The sequence below is a fragment of the Bufo gargarizans genome, chromosome 4 (genome assembly GCF_014858855.1).
Source record: "Bufo gargarizans isolate SCDJY-AF-19 chromosome 4, ASM1485885v1, whole genome shotgun sequence".
Taxonomy (NCBI): Eukaryota; Metazoa; Chordata; class Amphibia; order Anura; family Bufonidae; genus Bufo; species Bufo gargarizans.
The window spans coordinates 452,445,788-452,472,898 of record NC_058083.1 but is presented as its reverse complement, the minus strand read 5'-3'; the positions used below and the strand labels follow the sequence as shown (position 1 = coordinate 452,472,898).

At 45.4% G+C, this 27,111-nt stretch overlaps 1 protein-coding gene across 1 annotated transcript; it reads left to right on the top strand.

Moving 5' to 3' along the window:
* Positions 1 to 26,894, top strand: FAM161A (FAM161 centrosomal protein A). The gene is made up of 6 exons (XM_044291941.1): positions 1 to 141; positions 3,715 to 3,953; positions 6,184 to 7,353; positions 9,105 to 9,204; positions 10,806 to 10,954; positions 26,399 to 26,894. The coding sequence occupies exons 1-6, from the start codon at positions 1 to 3 to the stop codon at positions 26,532 to 26,534; spliced, it is 1,935 nt and encodes a 644-aa protein (XP_044147876.1). The 3' UTR covers positions 26,535 to 26,894.
* The last annotated feature ends 217 nt before the right edge of the window (positions 26,895 to 27,111 follow it).

Below are 27,111 nucleotides of genomic sequence, written 5' to 3'. Positions count from 1 at the left end.
ATGGCGGCCTCCCACCAGGACTCGGTGCTGGCTGCTTCATGTATCCGCACCCCCGTCAACCCCCGCACCCGAGCCCCCGTCACCCTGTACGAGAGGCAGGAGGAAGACAGGCTGCGGATGTCCAAGGGACAGCCGGGACCGGTGAGACACACACAATGCATGGAACCGGGTGCCCGAATGTGGGCGGGGCTTGTGCTATATCATGTGCTCTCTCTATACCTCCAGTTTTTTTATTTTAATTGCCAATAGATTACATTTACACCCATTCACTATTCATCAAATCTCCTCCATTCACATCCAGTGAAAGGTGTTTTACATGCTGCATTTTTTATAGTAGATATTCAGTGGGGAAAACTAGTCCAGTTAACGGAGGTTGGGGTGATGCAGATCCACATGTCAGATACGATTTGAGGCGCTGTGTCCAAGCTGAAAAATCCATGGCCGATCAGAAGGGGTTTTCTTATATTGGTGCATATTTGATTTTTAAGAATTTATGGGCCTGAAGGTATTTTGGGGCTTTACCATTGACTCCAGTGGGATGCTGCATGAACTTCCCCCAATTTCCATCTTATACCCTATTACCAGGGGTGTAACTACCATAGCGGCAGACCAGGCGACTGCTACGGGGCCCAGGGCAAGAGGGGGCCCAGTCTTAGTTGGGATCATCTCCTCTTCTACTGCGTGTAAAAACTTGTCAGGAATCTCTCCTCTAAAGCAGGCATGCTCAACCTGCGGCCCTCCAGCTGTTGCAAAACTACAACTCTAATCATTCCCTGACAGCCTAACAGCTGTGACGGCTAACCTCTGGCACTCTAGCTGTGGTAAAACTACAACTCCCAAGATGTACACTTGCTTGGCTGTTCTCAGAACTCCTTAGAAATGAATGGAGCATGCTGGGAGTCATAGTTTCACCACAACTGGAGTGCCGGAGGTTAGCCATCACTGGCCTACAGCTATCATCCTACAGAAGGACATCGTGGGAGTTGTAGTTTTACAACAGCTGAAGGGGCCACAGGTTGAGCATCCCTGCTCTAAAGGAACAACTTTTAGAAAATAAGGCAGTGGGAAAAGGGTAATTGAAAATGGTTTTGGCAGAAACCCTTCTGTCCTGTGTGGGGGGCCTGGTTTGATCCTTGCTATGGGGCCCTTACTTCTCTATGTACATCACTGCCTATTACATACATTTGGTGAGGGGAGGGGGGGGGGTCAACTGAAACGTTAGACATTTTCTCAAGCAGTGGCACCCACTGATGCTGAAGCAAATGGGGGAAAAAAACACTTTTTATGCAACTTCTCTCAGGACTGTGACTGGTTGGAGAGGGGCCACAGAACAAAGAATTGGGGTCTATACAGAATATTTAGTTACGTGAAATTAAAGACTGTAGACAGGCACACTTCATTTGGAGAAATCCAGAAAGATCTTATTCATACCATTCAAATATCTCATTTATTAATTATAATACATGATTAAAAAAAAAGTAAAAAAATATATAATAATAATACCATATAATAAAAAATGGTGTATATGAATTGCAATTCATTAAATATACTGCACAGCAGACTACCTATTTCTCTTCTCTTCCCTCACCATGTGCGGATAATGAAGGGAGTGAGTTAAAACAACCATTGATCGATGTTTATGTAGTTATTTATATCTTATTGTGCAAATATTTCCCATTAAATAACTCCTTTATAAATACAGCACATTAGTCTTTTTGTCTTCATTGATATAATTGGTCAATAAATGTCTTTGATTATTGTCCTTGCATGCTACTCCAAAGTTCTAGACTGTTATCATCTATGTAAATTCCTCACTTAGGGTACTTTCACACTAGCGTTATTTTTTTCCGGTATTGAAATCCGGTAAAGGATCTCAGTACCGGGGGGAAAAAAACATTTGTTTTGTCCTAATGCTTTCTGAATGGAAAGCAATCCGTTGAGTATGCATCAGGATGTCTTCCGTTCCGTCCCTTGTACGGTATTTGACCGGACAGAATACCGCCGCTTGCTGCTGTATTTTTTCCGGCCAAAATCCCGGATTACTACCGTACTTGCCGGATCCGGCATTAATTTCCATAGAGATGTATTAATGCCGGATCCGGTACCAAGTGTTCTGGAAATTACCAAGTTGCCGGATCCGGTTTTCCAGTCTGTGCATGCGGCGGTCTTTTAAAAAAATTAAATACCGGATCTGTTATTCCGGATGACACCGTTGCAACACTAGTGTGAAAGTACCCTAAGCAGACAGTTCTCATAAATAGTTTGTAGCAGTTTGTATCAATCTGCTTATGGTAACATATTGCACTAATGTTGCTGGGCAAAAAGACTAATGTGCTGTATTGAGAAAGGAGTTATTTAATGGGAGATATTTGCACAATAAGATATAAATAACTACATAAACATTGATCGATGGTTGTTTCAACTCACTCCCTCCATTATCCGCACATGGTGAGGGAAGTGAAGAGAAATAGGTAGTCTGCTGTGCAATATATTTAATGAATTGCAATTCATATACACCATTTTTTATTATATTGTATTATTATTATATATATTTTAACTTTATATTTTTTTTATACTGTTTTATAATTAATACATGAGATATTTGAATGGTATGAATAAGATCTTTCTGGATTTCTCCAAATGAAGTGTGCCTGTCTACAGCTATAAATCAAATTGATACCATATAACGGAATAGGGTGAGTCACAAAGCCAGAGCACCTTATACATAGTAGAGAAGGGAGGAGAGCCACCAAGTTTAAATATTGTGAAATGAAAGGGACCATGTTGGGAACCAGGTTTGCCCATCGTTGTCTATTTAATGGGACCCTTTCATTTTTTTTATTGAAACTTCAAAGCTGCCATGTAGGGACTGGTGGGTAGTGAGTGGGTGACAGCCACAGATGCATTTGGACCCCTTATTTTGCTGGGCCCCTGACAGCTGTACCGCCTGTACTGCTCTGAAGCTGGCCCTGTATTTAACATACACTCCATCTCCAATAGCAGATGGTATTTTAGTTAAAGGGGTTGTTCCATTAAGGCAATATACCTTCTATCCACAGGATAGGGGGTAAGTGTCTGATCAATGAGGGTACAATTAATGGGGCCCATGCCGATTGCAAGAATAGGGGCCCTTGTTCCACAGTTTGAATGGAGCGGTGGTCACACATGCGCACATCCAGCTCTCTGGGACTGCCGGAGATAGCCGAGCACTTGTACTAGTCTATCTCCGCCAGTCCTATAGAGCTGACTGGAGTGACAGACATGCATGTGTGACCACTACTCCATTCTTGTGATTGGTGGGGTCCCAGCAGTTGGACCCCGATCCATTTGATACTTATACCACCCATTCTACAGACTGAGGATTAAGCTACATTTACATGACTCCATAAAATGCGGATACCGGCTGTGTGCGTTCCGCACATTTTGTGGCCCCCATTGTCAAAATGCCTATTCTTGTCTGCAAAACGGACAAAACTAGGACATTCTATAATTTTCAGCACAGATGTGTGTGCTGTCCGCATTTTTACCAGCCCCCTAGGAATGAATAGGTCTGTGTGCCATCCACAAAAAATGTGGATCAGATGTGCGCCGAAAATATGGTTGTGTGAATGAGGCCCAAGTCTTTCCAGCCTCATTCTTCCCCAAAGCTTTCAGTCCTTTGTTACTTATGGCATTGACTATACATGTCGACACTTACATTGTTGTGTTTAACAGGATTATCCTGACTCCTCTTCCGATACCGAGGAAGAGCAATCTTGCAGAATGATGACCGGCAAAGACTGGATACTGGACATCTCGAAAGTCCATCACTCAGACAGAGAGTACTACATGCAGCTTCAGAGATTAAAACATGCCCATGTAGCCAACATGGAGGAGCTGGAGAAGATGTATGACAATAAGCTGCATCTGCAGGGAGTCCAGGGCGCACAGCCTGCGGCTAAGACAGATTACTGGTAAGAAGGTTTCATCACAAGAGACATGTGTTAAAGGGGTTTTCAAGACGTTCCATACTGATGGCTTAGTCTCTGCATAGGTCATCAATATCTGATTGGTGGAGGTCCGATCAGCTGTATGAGGAGATGGCGCACGCGGTGTGCAGGTGTCGTCTCCCTTCTCTCTTCCTGTTCACCGCTGCTGTCTATGGCAAAGAGAGAAGGTAGAATGCATGTGCACACTGCGCACTCAGTCTCCTTATACAGCTGATCGGCCGGGGGTCGGACTGAGAATAGGCCATCAATATTAAAAGCCCGGACAACCCCTTTAAAGGTAATGGGAGTTAGCAAAACAGCTTTAGGGTGGGCTCCCGTGTTCGTTTTTACTAACATATTTTTTATATCTGCATTTTGGTGAGTTTTCTGCACTAAAAACACCAGTTCCATCCAAGAAACTGCATTAGGCTACTTTCACATCTGCACTTTACCTTTCCGTTATTGAGACCCTGCATAGGATTTCAATAACGGGGCAAAACGCTTACGTTTTGTCCCCATTCATTGTCAAAGGGGACAAAACTGAACTGCATTACGTTCCGTTTGGTTGCATCCCCATCGCGGACAGAATAACGCTGCAAGCAGCATTTTCCTGTCCACAATGTGGTGCGGAGCAAGACTGATCCGTTTTCTCAGACACCAAAGAAAACGGATCCGTCCCCCGAAAACTTACAATGGTTTTAGAGATGGATCCATCTTGGCTATAGATATAATACAACCGGATCAGTTCTGAATGGATGCAGACGGTTGTATTGTTATGACGGAAGCGTTTTTTCTGATCCATGACGGATCCAGCAAAAGCGTTGGTTTGAAGGTAGCCTTAGGTTTTTTCACATGTTTTGGGGCGGTAGGTATCTATGCAGTTTCTTATCTGATGTAGATGTGGTAACCATACAAGTTAAGGCCCCTTTACACTGCCTGAGCATCAGGCAGATTATCGCTTACAAGTGTTCGTAGGAACGCCTTTGTAAAGGTGCCGCCAGTTACCCAGTGAATGCAGCTTTCTCCTCCACTGACGAGCAGCCGATTGTAGAGAAGGAACGCTTCCTTCCTGACAATCATCTGCTCAATGGAACAGAGTAGTCTTTAGAGAGGACCTGTCACCTCTCCTGACACGTCTGTTTTAGTAACTTTTTGCATCCCCCATGTAATAATAATTCTGCAGCATCTATTCTTATGATGTGCCATATTCTATTTACACACTTATATAGCGCTGACATATTCCGCAGCGCTTTACAGACATTAGCATTGCTTTCTGTCCCCAATAGGGCTCACAATGTAAGTTCCCTATCAGTATGTCTTTGGAGTGTGGGAGGAAACCCATGCAAACACAGGGAGAACATACAAACCCCATGCAGATGTTGTCCATGGTCAGATCCACTATGCCACCATGCTGCATATCTCTATTATTCCTGCTAGAAGTTATGATTGAATTACTAGCAGTTTGCAATGAAGGTGCAGATGTTACCAGATGGGGGTGTGTCCCTGCACGGTCTGACAATATCCAATCAGTTCTGCCAGAGTCACACTGTGCAGGGACGACATACCTCCAACTGGTAACACCCATCTGGACCTCCATTGCAAACTGCTCTCAATTCATAGCTTCTAGCAGAAGTAATTAAGGAATGGCACAACATAGAGTCATAAGAATAGAAGTTCAAGATATATTATTCAATGAAGAGTGCAAGTAATTACTTAAACAGACATTTCAGGGGAAGCGACAGGTCCTTTTTAAATGAATAGTAGCAGGCATAGGTATCTCCCTAACTTTGCCAAGCATTGATGGGTTAAGTAACGTATTTCAATCATGAGGCTGCAGGCTTTGTTAATGCATAATACTAACTCTTAGGGACATTAAAGTCATAATCCCCTTTAGGGTCCATGGATAAATATAATTTACCAGATAACCCCTTTAAAGCGGTTCCCCAGGACTTTTAAATTGGCGGCCTATTCTTAGGCTGTAGTAATCAGCTCCATCCACTACACAGCAGATGGAGCTGTGTATTTTCAGTGCCGGAGCTGCTGCAGAACAATTGATCGGCTGAGGGGCATGAGTTGGACCCCCGCCAATTTGATGTTGACGTATCCTAAGAATAGGACATCAATATAAAAATCCATGTTTTCTGGCCATCTGGTAGGTTTTGAGTTATGTTATGTGTTCAATAAGACAATTATTCTATAATTTTTTAATTTCTAGGTCAGACTTGGAGTTGGAGAAATCTTCACAGCCTACTGAATGCGAGTGCTGCTTTCTAAAGTACAATGTCAGCTCTTCTGGCTTATCAGAGTCATCCGTGGATGATCTGTCTGATGGAGAAGATGACAGTGATGCAAATGATTCTGTATCTGTCAGAGAGAGAATTGGTCAAATGTGGAATGGATTTACAGTCGAAGATTATATCAAGAAAGCAGATTATGGGGAACATAAGTCAAATAAGTCTAACAGAAGTAAATGTAAAGAATGGTCGCACAGAGTGACTATCCCACAGCCATTTGAGATGACCATCAGGGAATCCATGAAAAAGGAGATGAATGTCAAGTCCAAATTAGAAATTGAGATGGAAAACAATTTATTGAAGAAGAGACTCGAGGAAGAAGTAGAATGTCAAAAGAAATTTCGAGCAAACCCCGTGCCTGCTTCGGTTTATCTCCCTCTGTACTATGAGATAGTCGAAAGAAATGAGGAACGACGGAATTTCCTGAAGGAAAGAAGCAAGGATATACTTCTAGCATCTCAAAAACCATTCTCGTTTACTGAGCGAGAAAAACGCAAGAAACAAGACGGGAAGATCCAACTTAATGATCTCCCGGATTCAGTTCACAATGTTAAGCATTTTAAAGCAAAGCCAGTCCCAAAATCTGTCTATGGAACCTCTGTTAATGAAAGGTTTAAAGAAGAAGAACTTTATAGGCAGATTAGGATAAATATGAGATCTCAAGAACTTCTGCGCGGATCTTCCTATCCTACCAGCACATTAGCCTGTAAGAGTAGTAAAAGAAGTATAAAATCAAGACGTCAAGAACCTAAAAACAATGAAAGCCATGGGCCAAAGATCAATGATCAAGTACCTAATTTTAAAGTTCTACATGAAAATCACCAGAAACGCCTCCTAAAAAATAAAGACACAAAACATGTAACCATTTGTGCCCCCTTTCATTTACGTACTTCGGACATAGCATCACACAAGGGCAAAATCCTGAAAGACATAGAAACAGATGAAGAAGTGCTTAAGGAGGCTCGTTGGCCGTATAAATCTCCCAGGAACAAGTTATGGAAACATTTTGCAGGGTTATCTCCACGCGATGAGGCTCCAGTTATCTCTCCGAGATCGACAGAGTCTTCAAAGAGGAGAGAGAAGGCTATTAGGTAACCACAGTAAACACTTTCTTGTGACCTAAGAGATGCATTGAATCTATAATTAAGATTCAAGACATAATTCTTTTACAGATGGGATTTGATTGTCTACAAAGTAAGCCCCAGAGGGCCTAAAGTCACACTAGTGACTCATCTAAAGCTATTGCTGGTCCTTCATTAAGACCAAAGCCTAGATTCCATGCATCTTTAGTAGAATACATAGCATACACTCCCATTGCCCTCCCCTTATTAGAGTAGCTATAGGTTAGGAAAAGGGATCTGTGTCTTCTCCCGTTGTGGTCCCAGCAGAACCCAACCTTAGACAATACACCAGCTTTCCGGCCATTTGTTTTCCCGCCTAGGAAGACTATTGAAGACAAATTAAACCAGGAAGAGGAGGAGAAAAGGAGACAAACAAAAAGAAGGGAGAGAGAAAAAACCCTGAAGAAACATATAAGTAGGAAAGCTAAAGCTATTCACCCACACCAAACTCCAACGTCATATAGTAAATTGAAAGAATTGAGGTAATAACTGCTAGACTGTGTTACCAGGGAAGGTAGACTAGATTAGAAAAGTAAAAGTGCAATTATAATCATAAAACTGTGGCTGTTTTACCTTTTTATGTAAAATGTTATCATTCTATAATGGAACTTTCTGATATACGGTACTTTACCGTTATATGTACCTTTTAACTACTTTTGATCACCACATTGTATGTCTACCGCTCCAATTCAGGCTCTTCTATCTGTCCCTTATTTCTTAATAATCTTTCACATTTGTGGATGTAACAATGTATATTAGTAAAAAGTAGTGGACAGGTGGAACTATGACTACAGGATCAGACTACACAGGGTTGGTTTGTAGTCTGTTACCATGGAGACATGTAGGAATGCATGGGAACTGTAGCCACAAAACAATGGCACATTTTTTAAATCAGGACCTATGACAAAATTGCTTCGTCTTTCGTTTTAGTTGCATTGGAATATGAGTACATTTTGGTTGCGAAATGGCATGTAGCCTTTACACGTCTTTACTTATTCTTTCAAGATCCCTGCTGTCTGTCAGTATATGAAAAATTACAGTTCATTTCCAGGGTATAAAACGTTTGAAGGCCTAATACTTCTCAGATTTTGCTACAATAGTATTCAGTTCAGGCGATTCTCTCTGAGTTTGGCATCATAGACTCCTTACTGATACATTTTAATTACACTGATACATTGTAACAAAATATCAAGGGAGGAAAGATTTGTGCTGAATATGTAGTCAGGTCACAGAGGGTAACCTCCGCTGTGAACAGGACTAGGATGTAAACTAGTTATTCAGTGGATTTTTTTTATTTATTTTTTTTGTGCAAGAAATTATTAGAAATTCAGTTGCACCAGATTAATTTCAGTAAATCAAAGAGAACCAATAATTTCCTTTTTTTTATTTTATTTATTTCATAGTGCATTGGGGAACCACATTCACACAGGAAAGAGTCATTTCTAAAATGAATTTCATAGCTGTTGCACCATGCAAGGACAGCTGCCTGATAGAAAGCTTGGGTGCTGATCATGACTGGGGTGGGTTCTGCTCCATATCGGTGCCGTGTGTAAGGGTCATCTGTATTGAGATGTGTTACAGTCTCACCTAGAACACAATGCACTGCAGACATGGAAAGTATAGAAAGAAGAACGTAATGATAGATGATCTGAGATACATGGAAACCCGTGACTGCGGGCTACTATAAACATTGTTGTGACATCTTTACATTTATATAACAGGAAAAGCCAAAAACAGAGGACAAAAGAGTACATGCAAGAGCTGGGTGCAATGAACGAAAGGGTCTCCCAGACACCACTCTTATTGGAGAGAGCCACTCAGGTTTGTACATTGTGTTGTTTTTTTTTTTTTTTAGATAAACTTTTCCATCAGAGTTTACTTGTCTTTCTGAAATAGTAAAAAATAAAAATAAAAACATGCTTCCCCTCCCAATGTTAGGATGTTGACTCATTATAAGGGTTGTCCGGCCTTTACTAAATGATGGCCTACACTCAAGACGAGCAATCACTAGCTGATCAGCAGGGGGGGGGGGGTTGGGGGGGATTTCGGATCCCCCACGATCAACTATTGATGGCCTTTCCTCAGGACAACCAATCACTTAGTAAATATTGCAAAAAATCCCAACGGACACTCTTCGTCTTCAAAACATCTCATCAATACAGATACATATTGAGGCCGCGTATCGGCCCTTCCAGCCTTCATCCAGGATCTGTATTGATGAAATAAAGAAAGAGATGTTTTGAAGGCGAAGAGCATCCGCTGGAATATTTTGCTATACTTCCATTGGAGTGATTCCTTTCCCGTGCTGACCATTTCTGCAATTAATCACTTAGTAAAGGCTGGACAAGACCTTTAAGGATTTTAGCCTTTACGCATCTATATCTTTTCTGTCCATACCCCATTTGAGTAATTTAGCGCTCAGCTGCAGCACCATGTTCAATTTCTGGACAACAGTGGTGCACTTTCTGTAGCCATTTTTTTTTTACTTTTTTTGCAGCCTACATGCCGTGAGAATTGTTTATTTTTCTCCTAAAAAGCAATGAAGGCGAATGGGGTTCATACTGAGCTTGACACGGCAGTAATTGCAGTGTCTGCTAAAGGGATAAGGCTCTGGGGTGTACCTCTTACCTTACTATGACCTAAGCCAGGGCTTCTCAAATTGTGCAGCATCCTCTAATTGTTTCAGGCCTTTCTGTGGCTGCACCAGTCTCTGTTACTGATAGAAGTGTAATGGCATTTTTATACAGGGTTCAGGGAAAGAAAAAAGGGAAAATTGATAATTAGTGGTGAGGTCTGGTTGAGGTCTTGTGCGGCAGCCCCCCACAGTGGCTCAGTGGTTAGAACTGGTGCTCCAGAGTTCCAGGTTCAAATCCGACCAAGGACAACATCTGCATGGGGTTTGTATGTTCTCCCCGTGTTATTGTGGATTTCCTCCGGGTTCTCAGTTTTTCCTTTCACACTTCAAAGAAATTCTGATAGGGAACTTAGATTGTGAGCCCCACTGGGGACAGCTTGATGCTAATGTCTGTAAAGCGCTGCGGAATATGTCGGTGCTATATAAGTGAGTAAATAGAATATGGCACATTATACAGTCATAAGAACAGATGCTTCCGAATTATTAGTACATGGAGGATGCAAAAAGTTACTAAAACAGACATGTCAGGAGAAGTCACAGGTCCTCTTTAAATCATGTGACATCGCGTTCATCTGTCACATGGCCTTCAAGTAAATGGGGCTCAGCTCCAATGCCGAGCACAGCCGCTATCCAATGGACAGAGCAGTGCTTGTAAGCTGTGACCATGCCTTAGGATAGGTCATCAATATCAAACACCTGGACAACCCCTTTAATATATGGCATTATATATTGTTAATGGATCCCAAACATTGTAAACACATCATTTTATTTATTTATTATTTTGCAGAAAAATGCTCGACTGTGTGCTGAGAAGCGCTATTCTAACGTGCTCAGAGATCTCGGTTTATGTGATGATTTTGTGTCTCTGAAAGGGCAAACTGGTGCTCTACGGGGCCCTGGAAGTACGAAGGAGGACAGCGTAGATGATGAAGACAGGTAATTCCTGTTAGGGTTCACGCACACAGGGAGGCCATAACTCTCTTCAGTACGATGCTTCTATTGGAGAATGACTCTGTATATGTGACATAGAAGCCATATGTTAGGCTACTTTCACACTCGCGTTTTGTGCGGATCAGTCATGGACAGATCTGTTCAGATAATACAACCGTCTGCATCCATTTAGAACGTATATGTTTGTATTATGTTTAACAAAGCCAAGACGGATCAGTTTTCTATTGTGTCAGTGAAAACGGATCCGTCCCCATTCACTTGCATTGTGTGCCAGGACGGATCCATTTAGCTCAGTTTCATCAGACGGACACCAAAACGCTGCAAGCAGCGTTTTGGTGTCCGTCTCCAAAGCGGAAAGGAGACTGAACTGATGCCTTTTCCATTCAGAATGCATTAGAATGCAAACTGACCCGATTTGGACCGCTAGTGAAAGCCCTGAACGGATCTCAAACAAACGGAAAGCCAAAACGCCAGTGTGAAAGTAGACTTACCCGTATCGCAGATCTATTACAGCCCAGTTAATTAATATAGCCTATACAGCCTCATGCATGAGCCCTTAATTGTATTATATAATTACAGGTCTTATTTTAAAAAAGTATTCAAACTAGTAAGGACAGGAAACACCTAATATTACACTTATTGCTTGTCTCTTTTATTTATATATATATATATATATATATATACAGTATATACAGACCAAAATGGACTGTTAGAATGACCTGCATTAGCCAATACAAGCCTGCAACTCTTTCTCTTCAAATCCCAACTGCCTTACACACAGTCACATGTCCCTTTATCAGCCAATAGAAGCTCGCAGACTCTTAGTCTCCACATACACACAGTTTTACTCCAGGTTTCCATAACAACCCAGCGATTTTTCTTCACTGCTGTAGGTCAGCTTTAGGCTGGGGCTACAGGACGACAGTAAGTCGCACGACACATAGGGCACAACTACGCTGCTACATGCATCCATCTTGGATTTTTTGCGACCAGCATGTCGCAGTGCGACACCATAGCCTATCATTATTAAAGTTGTTGAGACAAAATGTCGCGCAACACATGTCGTCATGTAGCCTTAGGTCACTTTTAAAGGAGCAGGGCGCTGTGGAGGTCACTGTTAAAGAGGCGGGCACTGTGGAGGTCACTTTTAAAGGGGCGGGCACTGTGGAGGTCACTGTTAAAGGGGCAGGCACTGTGGAGGTCACTGTTAAAGGGGTGGGCACTGTGGAAGTCACTGTTAAAGGGGCGGGCACTGTGGAGGTCACTGTTAAAGGGAAGGGCATTATTGAGGTCACTTAAAGGGGCGGGTGCTGTGGAGGTCACTGGTATAGAGGTGGGCACTGTGAATGTTACTGTTAAAGGGGCAGGGCGCTGTGGAGGTCACTGTTAAAAGGGCGGACACTGTGGAGGTCACTGTTAAGGGGGCAGGGACCACTATTAAAAGGGCAACTGCTGTGGCGGTCACTGTTAAAGGGCTGGGCTGCTGTGAATGTCCCATTTTAACCCCTTAGGGACCCATGACGTACCGGTACGGCATGTTTCCCGAGTCCTTAAGGACCCATGACGTACCGGTACGTCATGAGTTTAAATTGAGATTGTGGCGCCCCAGGGGTTAATCCGCACAGGATGCCGGCGGAAATCATTCAGCCGGCATCCTGTCACAACGCCTGGGGGGGTCATGTGACCCCCCCGTATCGGCGATCGCAGCAAACCGCAGGTCAATTCAGACCTGCGGTTTGTTGCTATTTCTGCTGTTTCTGATCGCCGCGGTCCCTGACCGCGGCGATCAGAAACTTTAGTGTGGCACAAATCTATAGTGATCACCCCCCCTGCACCCCTGCATGATTTTAGCCTGGTGGGAGGTGCAGGGGGGGTGTTGTGGGCGGTGCGGGAGGCGGGCGGTGAGGCGGGCGGTGAGGCGGGCGGTGCGGCAGGCGGGATCGCGATCCCCCGCCCGCCTCCCGCCGAATAATCATTGGCTTCTAGTGGGTATACCAGGGTGCCAGCACATTGCTGGCACCCTGGTATAAACGGCTGACATCTGTGAATGGATGTCAGCCGTTTAACCCTTTCCATACAGCGGTCCGTACGGACCGCTGTATGGAAAGAGTTAACAGTAAGATGCAGCTCCCTCCCTCTCCCATCGGGGGGCTGCTGTGCCTTTGCAGCCCCCCGATGGGAGAGGGAGAGAGCCCCCAGACAGCTCCCCGAAGCCCCAGTCCTTACCCTTCCCCGTCTGCGAAGTTGTGGCAGACGGGGAAGGTTCCCATGGCAACAGGACGCCTGCTCAGGCGTCCTGCTGTCCATGGTGCTGAACAGATCTGTGCTGAAAGCATAGATCTGTTCAGTGTAAGTAAAATACAGTACAGAAACATATATAGGTTCTGTACTGTATTATGCAGACACCAGACCCACTGGATCTTCAAGAACCAAGTGGGTCTGGGTCAAAAAAAAAGTAAGAAAAAGTGAAAAAAAAGTGAAAATCAAAAAACACATTTATCACTAATTAAAAATGAAAAAAATAAAATTCCCTACACATGTTTGGTATCGCCGCGTCCGTAACGACCTGATCTATAAAACGGTCATGTTACTTTCCCCGCACGGTGAACACCATAAAAAAAAAAAAAAAAAAACTATGAGAAAATTAAAATTTTGCCCACCTTACTTCCCAAAAAAGGTAATAAAAGTGATCAAAAAAGTCGCATGTACGCCAAAATAGTGCCAATCAAACCGGCATCTCATCCCGCAAAAAATGAGACCCTACCCAAGATTATCGCCCAAAAACTGAAAAAACTATGGCTCTTAGACTATGGAAACACTAAAACATCATTTTTTTTGTTTCAAAAATTAAATCATTGTGTAAAACTTACATAAATAAAAAAAAGTATACATATTAGGTATCTCCGCGTCCGTATCGACCGGCTCTATAAAAATATCACATGAGTTAACCCCTCAGATGACCACCGTAAAAAAATAAAAATAAAAACGGTTTAAAAAAAGCAATTTTTTGTCATCTTACTTCACAAAAAGTGCAATAGCAAGCGATCAAAAAGTCATATGCACCCCAAAATAGTGCCAATAAGACAGCCATCTCATCCCGCAAAAAATGAGACCCTACATAAGATAATCGCCCAAAAACTGAAAAAACTATGGCTCTTAGACTATGGAGAAACTAAAACTTTTTTTGTTTTAACAATGAAATCATTGTGTAAAACTTACATAAATAAAAAAAAAGTATACATATTAGGTATCGCCGCGTCCGTGAGAACCTGCTCTATAAAATTACCACATGATCTAACCTTTCAGATGAATGTTGTAAATAACAAAAAAAAAACGGTGCCAAAAAAGCTATTTCTCGCCCATTTTCCTTGGGGGACACAGACCTTGGGTATAGCTCAGCTCCCTAGGAGGCGTGACACTAAGTAAAACTGTTAAGCCCCTCCTCCATCAGCTATACCCTCAGCCTGGAGATAGAGGCTACCAGTTTTAGCTTAGTGTCCAAGGAGGCAAGACACTCCCTGCTACTGCAGGGCTGTTTTCTCCTTGTTATTTTTACTTTTTCTTCTAATTTTGTTATTTTATTTTTTCCTAGGGATACCAGAGACGCATTAGACCTCTCTGGTCTCCCGGGGTTGAGCTGCGCCAGTGCCAACTTATCTGCACTGCTGCCTCCCCCACAGAAGCAATAGGAGGATCTGGGCAGCAATGGCTCCCCTACATCCCGCCAGCTAGGGGGTCGCCCGCACGCCAAGCCCCTCTTCCAGCTTCCTGCCACTGCGGTGCCAGTGGCTGAAGGGGCGACCCTGCTGGAAAGGACTGAGGGTGAAGACGTCGGACGGTGAGATGGCTATTCCAGCCCATACCCCGTCCCTATCTGCAGCATCTACCCCTCTGGGTAAGGGGGGCACCCGTGGTCGCTCATTCTGAGCGCTCATCTGCAGGACAATGCAGCACAGCAGCATCCTCAGCACCCCCACGCCGTTCCCCCCCACGCTGCTATCTTTCTCCCCCCCCCCCCTCATTCGGGGCTGACTCCATTTTTCTCTTCTCTCTCTCCCCCTTCCCGCCGAGAACGGGGGGGCGGGGCTTAGCGGTCCCGGCAGGGGGCGGGGCTTACGCGCGCGTCATTTTGGGGGCGGAGCTACGTTCTCCTTCACAGGAGACATTTCAAGCGCTGGAGGGGGCGGAGCTTGTTCCCCGCGCTTTCTGCTGAGGTTTCCCGCGCTTCCTCACTCCTGACAGGAAGCTGGGACACGGTGGGGGACTCTAACCTCCTGTGTACATCGCTCGGCTTCTGTGGGCGCTCTCTGCTGCTCACTGCTGTTCACTGCTTCTCTGCTGCTGCTGATCTGGGCCATCTCCTGACGTTCTTCTGAGGCACTGGTAGGACAGTTAACCCTCTCCTAACCCTCCTGGTCATAGCTGCTATAACCCTTTGTGGTCTCTATATTAGAGTACAACCACACTTCAGCATGTCAGATCCCACAGGTGCCCCCAAACCCTGGTACCATGCCTGTACCGCCTGTAAGGAACTTTTTCCGCGTGGGCAATCTGAGCCGCATTGCCTTGCATGTCAGGCCCCGGTGCAGGGCCCGCTTCCCGCTGCGCCCCCCGGTGCCTCTGAACCCCCTGACTGGGCTAGGTCTCTGTCTCAGGCGGTGGAAAGCCTTACACACGTAGTGGGCCGTCTCGTGGATAGACCGCCTCTCCCGCAGGCTGCCACAATCCCTGTCGCACCCGCTGGGACTACCGTTTCTGCCGCCCCCACTGGTTCCCTGCCTCCCAGCGAATCTTCCAGGGCCCGGCATACTCAGAAACGTTCAAGGGTTGAGCGCACATCTTCTCCAGATGCTTCGCTCTCTCCGCCATGCGTGCGAGCTCAGTCAAGTCTATCCTCTCAAAGGGATACGCTTTCTGAGGGAGAACTGGCGGATTCGGACGTGGACATGGACTCAGAGCTTCCGTCCAAATTGGCGTCCGCGGTGGGGCATCTTGTCACTAGCATCCGTGATACCTTTCAGCTACACGATGACCCCCCCAGCTCTGAACAGGCCGGCGTGTCCTTTCTCCGCCCCAAACAGGCCTCCAAGGTTTTTCCCATACACGCTGATTTTTCTTCTGTGGTATCCAAGGCTTGGACTCGGCCTAACGTCCGCTTTATTACACCCAAAAAGCTGGACATTTGTTATCCCTTTCCAGCGGATTCTGTGACCACGTGGACATCCCCGCCTAAGGTTGATCCTCCCGTGGCTCGCCTGTCCAAAAGCACTACTATTCCTGTACAGGACGGATCTTCCCTCCAGTCTGTTGAGGACCGTCGTACGGAATCCCTCTCCAAGGCCATATTTACTGCCTCTGGTTCGGCCCTTAGACCGGTCTTTGCCTCCGCCTGGGTTGGCAAAGCGGTCTCTGAATGGGGTTTGCAACTGGAACGGGAGTTGGGGTCGGACGTCCCTGTTCAGGACCTCCGTTCCTTAGCCCAACTAATTGTTCAGGCCGGAAAATTCGTCTGTGAGGCCTCCCTTGATGCGGGTGCCCTCATTGCCCGTTCCTCTGCCCTGGCAGTTTCTGTCAGGAGGGAACTCTGGCTGAAGGTTTGGGCGGCGGACGCCGCTTCCAAACGCTCTTTGGCCGGCCTACCATTCACGGGTTCCCGCCTGTTCGGAACCCGTCTGGACGAACTTATATCAGAGGCCACGGGTGGGAAGAGTACTCACCTCCCCCAGTCCAGGCCAATGGGCGCCCCCCGTGGTCGCGCTGGTTCGTCCCGTTTTCGGTCCTTTCGCAAGCCCACCGGGTCTAGACCCGCGGCCAGTTCTTCTTCCTCTGGCCCAGCCCAGGATAGACGCAAGAAGCCGTTTTTTCGGACGCAACCTACCTGGCGCAAGTCCCAGCCTGCACGGGCTCCCACAGGCCAGCAGCCCTCTGCCTGAAGGTGCGCCCCCACCCACCCGGGTGGGGGGCCGCCTTCTCCTATTCAGGAACGTATGGCGGGCCCACATCTCAGACGCATGGGCGCTCGAGATTGTATCTTGCGGATACAAAATCGAATTTGCGTCCATTCCGCCAGACCGTTTCTTCCGATCCCGTCCTCCGCGAGATCCCGTACGAGTGGCCGCCTTCTTCGCGGCCATTCACTCTCTAATGGACAAGGGTGTCGTCGCCCCCGTGCCTCCGACGGAAAGGTTCAGGGGGTTCTACTCGAACCTCTTTGTGGTTCCCAAGAAGGAAGGCTCAGTGCGTCCGATCTTGGACCTAAAACGCCTGAACCGTTTTCTCCGACTGCAGAGATTCCGGATGGAGTCTCTCAGGTCCGCAGTGGCCTCCCTGGAAAGAGGGGATTTCATGGCCTCAATCGACATTCAGGATGCATACCTCCACGTTCCGGTTGCTCCATGTCATCACCGCTTCCTGCGCTTCGCGGTGGGGGACGATCACTTCCAATTCGTCGCCCTTCCCTTTGGTCTGGCGACGGCTCCTCGAGTGTTCACCAAGGTCCTGGCCCCTGTCTTGGCCCTTCTACGTTCAAGAAGTGTTTTTCTTCTCCCATACTTGGACGACATCCTGGTCAAGGCACCCTCCTTCTCTCAGACATCCCGCAGTGTGGAACTCACTCTGGAGACCCTGACGCGGTTCGGTTGGATTATCAACCACCCCAAATCTTCCCTTACCCCCTCCAGACGGCTGATCTTCCTGGGGATGCTCCTGGATACAGAGTTGGCGGAGGTCCGCCTTCCGTCGGACAAGCGTCTGGCCCTTCGCGGGTCGGTTCGCAGTCTCCTCCGTCATCACCGCCCTTCCCTCAGATCCAGCATGCGGTTGTTGGGAAAGATGGTTGCCTGTTTCGAAGCGGTGCCGTTCGCACAATTCCGATCCCGCACCTTTCAGAGGGCAATTCTGTCGGCCTGGGACAAATCACCGAGGAGTCTGGACAGGACCTTTCTTCTGCCTCCCCTGGCTCGGGCTTCCCTCGGCTGGTGGTTGCATATCCCTCTAAGGGGGAAGTCCTTCCTTCCACTGAACTGGCTGGTGATTACCACAGATGCCAGCTTACGGGGGTGGGGGGGGGGTTTTCCCTCCCCGGTCCGTCCAGGGCGTTTGGTCTCTATCGGAGTCCAGACTTCCAATCAATATTCTGGAACTGAGGGCGATTCTTCTGTCCCTCAGACACTGGACCCATCTGCTGAGGGGCCACCCTGTTCGGATCCAATCGGACAATGCCACGGCTGTGGCATACATAAACCATCAGGGAGGCACTCGCAGCACTGCAGCGATGCAAGAGGTGACCCTCATTCTCCTCTGGGCGGAGACGCACGTGCCGGCCTTATCTGCGATTTACATCCCGGGGGTGGACAACTGGGCGGCGGATTTCCTCAGCCGGTCCACCATCGACCCGGGAGAATGGTCCCTGCACCCAGAGGTGTTCGAAGCCCTTTGTCTTCGCTGGGGTCGCCCCGACGTGGACCTCATGGCCTCCAAATTCAACCACAAGGTCCCCCTATACCTGGCCAGGGCACGGGACCCGAAGGCATACGGCGCCGACGCGCTCGTCCTTCCGTGGCGCGAATTCTCCCTTCTGTACGTCTTTCCTCCTTTTCCCCTCCTGCCACGGGTTCTTCGGAGGATCGCGGTAGAGGGCGTCCCCGCGATTCTAATCGCCCCGGATTGGCCCCGCCGGTCTTGGTACGCCGACCTAATGTTGCTGTTGGCAGACGCACCGTGGCCACTGCCCTCCAGGGAAGACCTTCTCTCTCAGGGACCGATCTTCCACGAGCATTTAGGCTCGCTACGTTTGACGGCGTGGCTATTGAGATCGCCGTCTTAACGCGACGGGGTTTCTCCGCGGACGTAGTCCGCACCATGATCCGGGCTCGTAAGCCCGTATCCTCTAGGATCTACTATCGGGTTTGGAGGTCCTATCTGGGGTTCTGTGAGTCCCGGAGCATCCCACCTCTCCGGTTTTCTCTTCCCACAATCCTGTCCTTCCTCCAGTCGGGTCTGGACCTGGGGCTGTGCCTCAGTTCTCTGAAGGGTCAGATTTCGGCGCTGTCTATTCTTCTCCAGCGTCCCCTGGCCCCTCTAGGGCCAATTAAGACCTTCTTACAAGGGGTGGCTCACTCTGTTCCGCCGTACCGCCCTCCAGTTCCTTCCTGGGACCTGAATGTGGTGCTCTCGGCGCTCCAATCAGCCCCCTTCGAGCCTTTACGGGAGGTCTCCCTTCGCCTTCTGTCCTGCAAGGTCATCTTTCTTGTGGCCGTCACGTCTCTCCGACGGGTGTCGGAGTTAGCGGCTCTTTCTTGCTCCGAACCTTTCCTGATCTTCCACCAGGATAAGGTTGTGCTTCGGCCTGTCCCGACTTTCCTGCCAAAGGTGGTCTCCGCCTTTCACATCAATGAGGACATCGTCCTTCCGTCGCTCTGTCCCTCTCCTTCCCACCCCAGAGAACGGGAACTGCACCGTCTGGATGTGGTCAGGGCGTTGAGGATTTACTTGGAGGTCACCGGGTCCTTTCGGCGCACGGACTCCCTGTTTGTGGTTCCGGAGGGTTCGCGCAGAGGGTTGGCGGTCTCCAAGGTGGCTATTGCCCGTTTCATTAAACTGGCGGTGTCTGAGGCTTATCGAGCCAAGGGCAGACCTCCGCCTTTCGGCGTCACTGCTCATTCCACCAGAGCAGTCGGAGCTTCCTGGGCGCAGAGGCATCGGGCCTCGGCTGAACAGTTGTGCAAAGCAGCCACTTGGTCCTCTCTGCACACTTTCACAAAGTTCTATAGGGTGCATACGCATGCATCAGCGGATGCTGCTTTGGGCCGCCTGGTTTTGCAGGCAGCGGTTTCCTGATGCTCTGGTGGTGTTCCGCCTTGGGTTTGTGGTCCCTCCCTTCTTGGACTGCTCTTGAACGTCCCAAGGTCTGTGTCCCCCAAGGAAAATGGGCGAGAAAAGGAGATTTTTGTATAACTTACCAGTTAAATCTCTTTCTCGCTCTTCCTTGGGGGACACAGCACCCACCCTTCTGTGTTTGGTTACAGGGTTATGGTCTGGCGCCCCGTTGGGTTGCTGGCTGGTTGTTTCCGTTATTGGTTGTTATCCTTTCACTACTTGGACACGCAACTGGTAGCCTCTATCTCCAGGCTGAGGGTATAGCTAATGGAGGAGGGGCTTAACAGTTTTACTTAGTGTCACGCCTCCTAGGGAGCTGAGCTATACCCAAGGTCTGTGTCCCCCAAGGAAGAGCGAGAAAGAGATTTAACTGGTAAGTTATACAAAAATCTCCTTTTCTTGTTACCTTGCCACACTAAAAGTGTAATATAGAGCAACCAAAAATCATATGTACCCTAAACTAGTACCAAGAAAACTGCCACCTTATCCCGTAGTTTCTAAAATGGGGTCACTTTTTTGGAGTTTCTACTCTAGGGGTGCATCAGGGGGGCTTCAAATGGGACATGGTGTCAATAAAACCAGTCCAGCAAAATCTGCCTTCCAAAAACCGTATGGCATTCCTTTCCTTCTGCGCCCTGCCGTGTGCCCGTACAGCAGTTTACGACCACATATGGGGTGTTTCTGTAAACTACAGAATTAGGGCCATAAATAATGAGTTTTGTTTGGCTGTTAACCCTTGCTTTGTTACTTGAAAAAATATATTAAAATGGAAAATCTGCCAAAAAAGTGAAATTTTGAAATTGTATCTCTATTTTCCATTATATCTTGTGCAACACCTAAAGGGTTAACAAAGTTTTTAAAATCAGTTTTGAATACCTTGAGGGGTGTAGTTTCTTAGATGGGGTCACTTTTATGGAGTTTCTACTCTAGGGGTGCATCAGGGGGCTTCAAATGGGACATGGTGTCAAAAAACCAGTCCAGCAAAATTTGGCTTCCAAAAACCAAACGGCACACCTTTCACTCTACGCTCTGCTGTGTGGCCGTACAGTAGTTTACGGCCACATATGGGGTGTTTCTGTAAACGGCAGAGTCAGGGCAATAAAGATACAGTCTTGTTTGGCTGTTAACCCTTGCTTTGTTAGTGGAAAAAATGGGTTAAAATGGAAAATTAGGCAAAAAAATGAAATTCTCAAATTTCATCCCCATTTGCCAATAACTCTTGTGCAACACCTAAAGGGTTAACAAAGTTTGTAAAATCAGTTTTGAATACCTTGAGGGGTGTAGTTTATAGAATGGGGTCATTTTTGGGTGGTTTCTATTATGTAAGCCTCGCAAAGTGACTTCAGAGCTGTAGTGGTCCCTAAAAAATTTTTTGTAAATTTCTGAAAAATTTCAATATTTGCTTCTAAAGTTCTAAACCTTGTAACATCCCCAAAAAATAAAATATCATTCCCAAAATAATTCCAACCTGAAGTAGACATATGGGGAATGTAAAGTCATCACAATTTTTGGGGGTATTACTATGTATTACAGAAGTAGAGAAACTGAAACTTTGAAATTTGCAAATTTTTCCAAATTTTTTGTAAATTAGGTATTTTTTTATGCAAAAAAAATAATTTTTTTGACTTCATTTTACCAGTGTCATGAAGTACAATATGTGACGAAAAAACAATCTCAGAATGGCCTGGATAAGTCAAAGTGTTTTAAAGTTATGAGCACTTAAAGGGACACTGGTCAGATTTGCAAAAAATGGCCAAGTCCTTAAGGTAAAATAGGGCTGAGTCCTTAAGGGGTTAAAGTGGCAGGGCACTGTAGGGGGGTCAGTGTTAAGAGGTGGGGAACTGTGGAGTTCACAGCTCTGCAGACAGTATCACACAGGATAGGATTAGATACACAGCTCAGCAGACAGTATTACACAGAATAGGATATTAGATACACAGCTCAGCAGACAGTATCACACAGGATAGGATTAGATACACAGCTCAGCAGACAGTATCACACAGGATAGGATTAGATACACAGCTCAGCAGACAGTATCACACAGGATAGGATTAGATACACAGCTCTGCAGACAGTATCACACAGGATAGGATTAGATACACAGCTCTGCAGACAGTATCACACAGGATAGGATTAGATACACAGCTCAGCAGACAGTATCACACAGAATAGGATATTAGATACACAGCTCAGCAGACAGTATCACACAAGATAGGATTAGATACATAGCTCAGCAAACAGTGGGATGGGGTGCTGTAGAGGTCACTGTTATGGGAGATACTGTCGATATCTTTTAACGACACACAAACATTAAATGAAATATACCCGTGCGAAGCCGGGTCCTTCTGCTATATTCTAATAAATTAAAAGTTTTTTTCAGAATTTTGATATTGATGGTCTATCCTCAGTATAGGAAATTAATATCTAATAGTCGGGGGTCTGGTGCCTCGCACCCCTGCTGATCAGCTGTTCTATAGTAGCTCTGGTGTAGTGGGCGGAGCTGGTTACTGCACTGAAGTGAATGAACCGCTGATCGGTAGGGGGTGCGGGGTGTCCCACTAATCCGGTATTGCTGCCCGTTCCTGAGGTTAGACTATCAATACAAAAATCCTGGAAAACACCTGTAGACACAGGCTGTTTTAGAAGAACCTGTGCTAGCTTCTACATACAAAGAATACAGACTGCAGTAAACAGCCTGTATTCTGCTGATAGAATTTCAGTTATTCAGGGAAAAATCACAGCACTCCAAGGGTCATCAACATCAATCCATTTTTATTCCATGCCACTTAACAACGTTTCAAACCTATCTGGGTCTTTTTCAACCGAAGAACAAGTGCAACACTACATGTATATATATTCAGACGAAGTTGGCAATCAAGTAATTATGTAAATTAGCTAGTCATACTCATGTAAAAATCCAATAAGTTGCATCTAAAGGGCACCCAAATCTTCCTATTATTTCCAATAGTGGAGACCTTTAAATATATATATACACTTAGTGTATATATACAAACATAGTAAACATAACAAATAAGTGGCGTCCGTAGGTTTTTCACTGCACGTGTATAATCAAGCTGGACCATTTTGCCAACTTCCTTGCTACGGTGCACAGAACCTTAAGAAGATACAGATTAATTTTATATCTAACCGCCAATGTCATTTTTAGAGGAGTATGACTAGAACAATGTTTGTATACGGTTCGGAATTACTTATTTTTATAATTACGTGATTGTCAACTGTGTTTTATTATATATTCATGTATTGTAATAAAAGTAAATGGTATAGTTCAGTATCCAATTTCCAGATAAAAATGCAGTTCTTAATCCATACAGTAAAAACAATCCAAACAGCAAAGGATGTAGCACATACCAACGCGTTTCAGGCATGTAGCTTTCCCTTACACATGGTTACAAGTGGGACTATGACCCTTGCAGCATATATACGGTATGTGTGAAAGCCAATGAAAGGTAAAAGGGAATAATTAAGGTTAGGGTGTGTAGCACCAAAAACACATTAACCCTTCATGGTCTGAACACAGTTAACAGCACGTGTGATAATGTCGCAGCGTGAATACATACATATAATAAAATCAATACAAAATACAGTATTGCTGCATATTTTCTAGTTTTTATTACATACATATATATATATATATATATATATATATATATTCCAACTGCAGCATTATACGTATGGTGTTAACTGTGTGTTCAAACCATGAAGGGTTAATGTGTTTTTGGCGCTATGCAGTCAGTTAACAGATGTGCACATTAATTATTCCCTTTTACCTTTCATTGGCTTTCACACATATACAGTTGCAATACAAAGTATGTGAACCCTTTGGAATGATATGGATTTCTGCACAAATTGGTCATAAAATGTGATCTGATCTTCATCTAAGTCACAACAATAGACAATCGCAGTCTGCTTAAACTAATAACACACACAGAATTAAATGTTACCATATTTTTATTGAACACACCATGTAAACATTCACAGTGCAGGTGGAAAAAGTATGTGAACCCCTAGACTAATGACAGAGCTAATTGGAGTGAGGTGTCAGCCAACTGGAGTCCAATCAATCAGATGAGATTGGAGGTGTTGGTTACAGCTGCCCTGCCCGATAAAAAACACACACCAGTTCTGGGTTTGCTTTTCACAAGAAGCATTGCCTGACGTGAATGATGCCTCGCACAAAAGAGCTCTCAGAAGACCTACGATTAAGAATTGTTGACTTGCATAAAGCTGGAAAGGGTTATAAAAGTATCTCCAAAAGCCTTGCTGTTCATCAGTCCACGGTAAGACAAATTGTTTATAAATGGAGAAAGTTCGGCACTGCTGCTACTCTCCCTAGGAGTGGCCGTCCTGTAAAGATGACTGCAAGAGCACAGCGCAGACTGCTCAATGAAGTGAAGAAGAATCCTAGAGTGTCAGCTAAAGACTTACAAAAGTCTCTGGCATATGCTAACATCCCTGTTAGCGAATCTACGATACTAAACAAGAATGGATTTCATGGAAGGATACCATAGAGGAAGCCACTGCTGTCCAAAAAAAACATTGCTGCACAATTACAGTTTGCACAAGAGCACCTGGATGTTCCACAGCAGTACTGGCAAAATATTCTGTGGACAGATGAAACCAAAGTTGAGTTGTTTGGAAGAAACACACAACACTATGTGTGGAGAAAGAGGCACAGCACACCAACATCAAAACCTCACCCCAACTGTGAAGTATGGTGGTGGGGGCATCATGGTTTGGGGCTGCTTTGCTGCATCAAGGCCTGGAGGGATTGCTATCATCGAAGGAAACATGAATTCCCAAGTTTATCAAGACATTTTGCAGGACAACGACCCAAAGCATAGAAGTAAATCAAGAACAGAATGGCTTAAACAGAAGAAATTACGCCTTCTGGAGTGGCCCAGTCAGAGTCCTGACCTCAACCCGATTTGAGATGCTGTCGCATGACCTCAAGAAAGCGATTCACACCAGACATCCCAAGAATATTGCTGAACTAAAACAGTTCTTTAAAGAGGAAGGGTCAAGAATTACTCCTGACCGTTGTGCACGTCTGATCTGCAACTACAGGAAACATTTGGTTGAAGTTATTGCTGCCACAAAAGGTTCAACCAGTTATTAAATCCAAGGGTTCACATACTTTTCCACCTGCACTGTGAATGTTTACATGGTGTGTTCAATAAAAACATGGTAACATTTAATTCTTTGTGTGTTATTAGTTTAAGCAGACTGATTGTCTATTGTTGTGACTTAGATGAAGATCAGATCACATTTTATGACCAATTTGTGCAGAAATTCATATCATTCCAAAGGGTTCACATACTTTTTCTTGCAACTGTATGTACCGCAAGGGTCATAATCACATGTGTAGCGCGAGCTACACACGAAACGCGTAGGTTGTGCACTGTATCCTTTGCTGTTTGGATTCTTTACCGAGATATACGGACGTCCCTGCGACAGTGGGTGACAGAAGATCTGTGAGACTGGCAACACGTGCTTTTCCTTGTGGATCAATAGACGTCTGTGTTGTTTCTGATAATGGCCACACCTCTAACCTCCAGGTGTTGCTATTATGGTCATTTAACTTTCCTTATTTATAGTTGCTTCTCTCACAATGCTGTGCAGTTTATAGCTTCAGTGGTATCTGTGGTCTGCTGGTGTTTGGTTCTCGGCTGAGTTCCTGTTGCTGCCATAGCTACTGGAAAGTTAAGTGTTTCCTTTCCCTTCTGCATTTTGTTTTGCTTTATCTGTGTGTTGTTTTTCCTCTGCCCTTTGTTGTAGGCCTGAGGGAGACTCCTGTTTGTCCTTCCTTTCTGGAGGAACAGGTAGTCTCAGTCCTGTCACTAACGCCAGGGTCTTATAGGGTGAGTTAGGACTTTAGGTGCTCCTGCGTATGAACTCATCTACCTTTGGGGTCTGTTCATACTGATAGCCAGTCAGGATTGTGACTAGGGATTTGACTAGGAGGTGTCCTTCTTTTTTCCCTTGCTTTCAGGCCTTGTTCCTTGTTCCCTCTCCTTCTTCGTGACAATTGGATGCTGGAATATACCTTTTACTTTTATATTATAAGTCTTGGTACACAGACATTACGTGCATCCTAGTGGAGATGGCAGGTGAGTTGTACTTTCTGACTCTTAATATTTGTGAATTATTGCCCTCATTCTTTGCTTGAAACTGACACAGACAGGGTCAAAACATCTTTGTGGCATGGAAGAAGGATGGATTGATTTTCATGACCCTTGGAGTGCTGTATATACCATGTAAGTCTGGTGAACCAAGACCATATATCACTTGCACCTATTTGGTGGCTGAGCAGTCTGAGGACGCCAAGGGATTGTCCTGTTTTCTGCTGATAGATCTTCAGGGGCATAGCAGTGGTTTGATTTACCTGCAGCTTCTCTGTTGGGTTATCCTGATCACTTCCACTCAAGAAGGTGGTAATACAAAGTTTAGAGCAAATGAAGAAGACGCATGAATATGTGAGAAGAAATAGGGTATGTCAGGTGCCATGTAACTTTTGAAAATGTCTCTTTAAAGGAGTTCTGAAGGAACATTGGAAATAGAGGATTTACTGGAACATGGTGAAGACGATGAGGACCAGAGAAATCAGTCTGAGGATGAGAAATATGGAGAGTACAGTCCTGATGAAGACCACGTTGACGAGGACATGTAGTCAGGTTTATCTTACCCAGCGCAGTCACCAAATTGTATTGTGTATGATCACTCCATAAGTATTTAATCAGGACTGGTAAATCTGATGGATTCATATGGTAAACAGCTTCAGTGAGACCGCACAGTGCGGTGGTTAACCACTTTAAAAAGAAGAAATTATTGGAATAGACAATATGAAGATTTTGCAGATGTTGATAGTTTCACTGTGCCGCTATACTTTGTATATAGAGAAAGCATCAGCTGGCCATAGACACAAGATAGCATCATTCCTCAACTCCCTAGGTAACTGTCTTTCACCACTGATACCGCTTATCTCAGGAGAAACAAAGGATCACATAGCTAAAAATCTATTTATTTTTTAATCGGGACAGGAGAATTTGGGGGGGGGGGGGGGGTTATTTTTAATTTTAGACACTAAATTGACATACTGCTGAAAAATGTAAAGAACTGCTGGTGACTGTCCAACAGTAGATGGAGGCTTAAAGGGGTTCTCCAGCCATTTCGCTTAAACCATAGGTGTTACTATCCAGTGGAAGGAAGAACTTTTACATAGTAATTACCCATCTCGCGCTCCGCTG